This window comes from Arvicanthis niloticus, chromosome 15 (assembly GCF_011762505.2).
Source record: "Arvicanthis niloticus isolate mArvNil1 chromosome 15, mArvNil1.pat.X, whole genome shotgun sequence".
In the NCBI taxonomy this organism is placed as follows: Eukaryota; Metazoa; Chordata; class Mammalia; order Rodentia; family Muridae; genus Arvicanthis; species Arvicanthis niloticus.
The window spans coordinates 71,404,391-71,410,390 of record NC_047672.1 but is presented as its reverse complement, the minus strand read 5'-3'; the positions used below and the strand labels follow the sequence as shown (position 1 = coordinate 71,410,390).

Below are 6,000 nucleotides of genomic sequence, written 5' to 3'. Positions count from 1 at the left end.
TTACAGCAACAAAAAGAGTAACTTATGTAAGTTCTAAGTCGTATTTTCAGAGGTACAATAGTAACATTTTAAAACAACTATAATTACAATGCACAATTTAGAATTAGCTAAGAGCGAGAATAGTCTCTAGTATTTTACTTAACTGTGTAGTAGGCCATTGACATGTATAGACTCTGGGTACAATTAAATTCAGCATTTGGGTTTTTTGGTGTTTTTTGGTTTGTTTGTTTGTTGTTGTCCTGTTTCTTATAATAGAATTTATTTTAAAAATCCAACTGCTGGTAAGTGTAGTGCTATACATCTGTCTTCCTCTTAGGCCTCCTGAGTGTTGGATTACATGCATGCTCTTTACGTGCCTCTTCCAACTGTGTTGACACAGAGACGAAACACAAGGTGAAAAGTGCCAGGATTTATCTAGTACATATTTCCCAATGCCTGTTGCCTAAATTTTGCTTAAATACTGCTATAAATACCTTTTTAATGCAACTCCTGCTTCAAGACTAAGCACACTGCTCCACCATCTAACTGAAAGGGGAAGAGGCAGGTGCTGTCGGCTGCCTCATATGGAACAGCATCCTGTTGCATCACCGCCTACCATAAAGGTGTCTAGACCAACAGGAAGCATGTCTCTGATTCTCCCTGAAGCTTTGGAGTTGCCTAAGTTTCTTTAAAAATCTTTATAAAAACAGGGGAAGGTATCCTAAAAGTCAAACTCTGCCAAGAATCATCACAGTGGTCTAGCCATTCCTCATTCATAACACCTATTAAATACTTGAATCTGGTCAACACAGGAGTAAAACTGTCTTCTAGGATACCATCACTGAGGTTCTGTTCTGCCTGCCAGAAGAAAGAGCGACACTCACCCTTTGTCTGCCCATCATGCTCTTGCTTTATGTAAATACTTCTGGCCAGTGCTCACTGTAGGCTGGGCATCCTTGACCAAGGTGCTCATCAGCAGAAGAGATTCAGATTTGGCTTTTAAAAAATTTTAGGTTTTGAAATTCTTCATGGACATGAGATCTTTTAGTGAGAAAACAGAAATCTACACATGAAATTTATTTGTCTTTCATAACACACACACTTCAGAAACATGCCTTCGAGTCTTTCCAAAGCATACAACTTTTATGGATACAACAATACTCCTTTTGCATACACATGTCAGAATATGTATATATACACGTGTATATGCATATGTATGCATATATGTATATAGGATTTACCACATATAAATATTTTATATGTGGCATTACATTAAACTTTAAAATGTTGCAGATTTTGCAGCATGTAGATTTTGAATTTTCTGATTAGAGTTGTTTATACCGTCTGATAAGAAATTTCAATTCAGCTCCTTGTCAGTCAAAACAGAAGTGAAATCATAAAGCCGGTTACCATAACAGGAATGGTCTCCCCTGACCCACAGTGGTGAGCCCACCACGACTTCATTACTGACCTCATTCCAAGTCAGCACAGAGGATTAAGGTAAGAACATGTGCACGTCATGCAGCTCTGGAGACGCACTCCAATAGGCAGAAGCTGGGCAGATTATAAAATGAGACATACTAGAAATAGAGAAGTCAGCATGGTGATTCACCACATCCAGTTAAACCCTAAGTCCTCGCCACTCATTTGTGTCTCCGGACGTTAGCCATTATGATTTTATCTACAGCTTAAAATGTTCAGGTGCTCCTTTTACAATGAGAATAGCAATTAAAAAAAAAATCATTTCGTACTGCCTGGTACCACGGCATGATGCCAGTCGTACATAGCCAACCAACATAAAACTGGGCTAAGAAAGATCCATTTTACTGAAATTTTTGTTAATAAGGTTATAGAATCAAAATCTGATCTTCATCTCATTGGTCTCTGCAAACCACAGCTTCTTGCAAAATCCACAAGAGAATGAGATTTCCTTGCAATGAAGTTTGAAAAATCCACGCAAAATGCTCCTAAACAGCGTTTTGACAGAAGCATCCGTTACCGACTTACTGATTTCCCTCCCACGGAAGGCTGAACACACAGCTCACAGCACAGCACCAGCAACACTTACCGATTAGAAATTCTTGAATGAGGTCAAATGAATGGCGGGCAGAGACATGCTCGGACAGCCACTGAATGATCTTTAAAAAGGAAGGCCACCGAACTCTGTTGGCTTTTAAAACTGTACTGCAACCACCAAAGTAGTACAAAATAGGTAATATATAATATATGTATAAAGATGTAATATATAATGAATGAAGTTTTAAAATTCTACATCTATTTTGGAGTACCCTGAAAACATACCTACTTCCAGTTTAAAAACCAATATAGTCCTGACAGTATTGTAAATAAGATCATTTGAAGATATCCTTTTAACAGAACCCTTTGGGTAGGCTCCAGAAGAACCTTCCTCAACCCAATATACATTTTTTTTCAAGCACGGATGCTGTTATGCAAAGTACCCATCAAGAGATCGACTGAACACAAGAGTAATGCACAACAAAACCACTGGGCTTACAGACACCAGCCTTGGGTTAAAGTCCAGTGCAGCCATCACTGTGCATGGACACCATCACACCACTTGCCATGAGGAGTGGCTCTGTCCTTCCCCTTCAGTTGACAGGAATCACCTGTTACATCAGCAACTTCTCACATAATTTGTATCCCTCCATTCAGCTGCTGGAAGAAAGACGTTCTCACCTTTTACTTGATGACTGAGGGAAGACATGCCCAGCCATAGCTCACTCTCGACAGGATGCTTTATTCTAAATCTACTGTGCCAGTTGCACTTCCTTTAACACAGGCAGTTTAATCAAAATATCTACAAACAAGTGCAGTGCAGATTGCATCAGTAAAAGTTGCATATTGTGGCAAGAGTCAAAAATCACATTTCTATGACACAACAAGACTAGAGTTGGGTTCTGACACACTAAATGACTAGATGTAGAAGAAACAACTATAGAAAGTGGGTAACGGCAAGTCTACACTGTTCTCTATATTATTGATATCCTTAGAAATATAATGTTTAAAGGCCGAGGAGATGGCTCAGTGGGTGAGATGACTTCCATGCAAGCATGAGGGCCTGATCCCTAGAACCCACATAAAAATGGGGGTGCAGCACATGCCTACAAGCCCAATGCTGGATGGAGGCAAGAGGGACTGGCAGCCGGGGGGCCCAGCAGAGAAGCAAAGCTCCAGGTTTAGAGAGACCCTGTCTTAGAAATTAAGATGTAGAATGCCTAAAGACACCCAATGTTACCTCTGGCGTTCGACACACATGCACATAGATGTGCATGCCCATACATGAATGCACACCCATGAAGATACATGTGAATGTGTATCCACATGCACAAACCTTTTAGGAAGGACAGGAAATCAGAGAGTATTGATTTTATGGAAGAAAACTGACGGACCTTTAGTCAGCTCGTTCACAAAAAACAGGCCTTGGTCTACACTAAAGGTAGGCAAATAAATGTATCTCTTTATGTTTTATGTTTCTTTTAAGTGTAGTTTTTTCAACTAACTAGCCAACCACTAACCCTAGTCCTCACTGATTGATAAGAGGATTTTCTTGACTTTTTAGAATTGCTTCAGAAAGTAAGTGACAAAATACTGCTTTATAAGTGGCGGGGTGCAGTACAAAGTAAGCTAGCTTATTTAAAATGTAATAAATATTCGCCACAGGATCTTAGACTTTTGGTGTTTGTTTCGTCTGAGAAGGTTGGGACAGGAATTAATTCTATAATCCCAGATATCATCAAACTTACTATGTAGCCCAGGCTAGCCTTGAACTCATAGAAATCTCCTGTCTTAGCATTTGGGATTGCAGGTCTGAGGCACTATACCTGGCCTGCTTGGCCCTTTTGGTAATGCATTATCCCAGATACAAACAGGGAGAGGGGAGCAGGTCATCCGAGAAACTCCTTATTTTCTGAGTGTGTCCTTGGAACACTAGTTCACAGCACTGAGAAGCCAATAGAATACTGAGTTTGGGGGCTCACACCTGAAATCTCAGCACTTGGGGAGACCGATAAGAAGTGCTTCAACTCTAAGGCCAGTGTGAGCCACAGAGTGAGTACCAGCCCAGCTTGGGCTACAGAGCAAAACCTCATCTCAGATAAACAGAGAAAGAAAGAGAGAGCAGGGGAATTAGTTGCCCTTTATCTGAAGGAGATACATTTCAAAACAGCACAAACCTTAGCAACATTGACAAGATAATATTTCTTTTCCCATTAAGTCAAGGACTTTCAACTTCTCATTTAAAGAAAACACTTTATGGCTTCTCCTTGGCATATCTAAATGCCATGGCCATTATTAGGTAAAACATGAGTCTACAAACACAAGCACTATATATGAACACAGTACTATGATAGTCACCTGGTACAAGGCAACTGCTACATGAGAATCGGACAAGTAGAAAATTCAACGTGAATACCCTGGACAAAGTGACAGTTCATAATCCAGGTGGAGCAGGATGGCACAAGATGTCATCACATGACTTAGAAGAGCAAGCCAGTTAAACGTTAGGAATTGCATCTTTGGGGGCTTCTCCATTGGTCGTATTAAGCCAGAGCTGACCTAAGTTACCTGAATTGATAGGTACAGGGAACAACTGAACTCAAAAGACAGATAGATGTACCTTCACAGCCTGAGGTCCAGCACAGAGTCAACCAAAGAGGAAGCCCCAAGGAAAACTATGCTCAACAGAGACACTGCTACAGAGCAAAACCTAACTTCTGCTTGTCTTGAAGCACTAAGTAAATACACTTGGTGTCATCTGTTGCCAGTTTCCAAGCTGGAGCAAGCAAATGTCTCAGCTGTTCTTCAGGGAAACCTGTGTCTCAACCACAGGACAGTGTACAGTTCACTGAGGCCATTTTCTCACAGTCTAGACGGGTATTCCATAGGAACCGCATCAAGTATGACTGGTCAAGGGTTGCTCTGTAGTCCTTTTCAGAGTAGCAGTCCAGAATCAGGGACCCTGGCAGGGACTGCAAAGGACTTGAAGGCAGCACAGCAGCCATTTTGTTGTTTCCTAGCAAACAGAATAAAATAAAAAAGCAGATCACCAAATAATAGATTGCACCTAGACAGTTACTCAAGTCAGAGAAAGCCTATGGGGATGGAGACTGTGTCTCTGAGACAGAAGCTACACCCTTACCTGTCAGAAACAGACTGTGGCAGATCAAGTCGGGATGCCGAATGTTAAGAAAATGAAGGAAATGGCCAGGGGAGTAAACAGCCACCCAGTAGCCTGTAGGGAAGAGAGACTGGGTCATCCACCAGCCGCCTGTGATACAATCTATCCCCGTGCAGAGAAACCCAGGACAACATGCTTTTCTTTGAATATTACAAAACAGCATATTTGTTTCCCAGTAGCACATGGGAGGGAGTATCTTCACCTCGGAATGCAGATCTGATTGGCTTTGTGTGTGCCTCCTGCTCTTTGTACACTTAAGACATGGCTGTTTTGTTTATACCTATAGTTTTGTTTCTGAGTCAACAGTAGCTTTATATGAATCTAAGTGATCTGGAGGGAAATTAGAACAAAACTATCGAGCAACAGGAATGACTCCTGGTGTGATAAGCTAGGCATTGCACATAATAGGAGTTTTCTTCATCTTTTCGATGACTTGAGGAAGCTCTGAAATGCGTTTCCCATGTGGGCCCACTCATCATCATCATTTTGTTTAGGAAATTTTAAGACTAGTATTTCTCAAGTGCATGTCTCTGGGAGCCTTGACATTGCGGTGGTTTTCTTGTGTCCCTAGCACCTAGGGTTGGCACCTTCACAGTTTCTACACACTATGCATATTTGCATAATCAGAACATTTATACCCAAATTGAGACAAACTATAATAACAGGCTCCTAGGGTCTCAAAAAAAAAAAAAAAAAAAAAAAAAAAAAAAAACCAGAGTAGTGAATTTCATAAAATAAACTTCCTTTTTTTTTTTTTTTTTTTTTTTTAGTTAGCTAGCTGGGCTCTGCTCCTTAAGAAGCACACGATAGTCCCTGCTGTAGTA

The 6,000-nt window shown here is 40.8% G+C and overlaps 1 protein-coding gene across 2 annotated transcripts in view; it reads right to left on the bottom strand.

Moving 5' to 3' along the window:
- Nucleotides 1–6,000, bottom strand: part of LOC117720491 (gamma-secretase-activating protein-like) — a 117,681-nt gene continuing 111,681 nt past the window's right edge. For both annotated transcript variants that reach the window (XM_076913155.1, XM_076913156.1), the window contains exons 10-11: nt 5,138–5,230; nt 1–5,011 (exon numbers count right to left, since the gene is read on the bottom strand). In XM_076913155.1, coding sequence (XP_076769270.1) covers nt 4,818–5,011; nt 5,138–5,230 — 287 coding nt within the window. In that variant the 3' untranslated portion in view covers nt 1–4,817. The remainder of the gene's footprint in view (nt 5,012–5,137; nt 5,231–6,000) is intronic.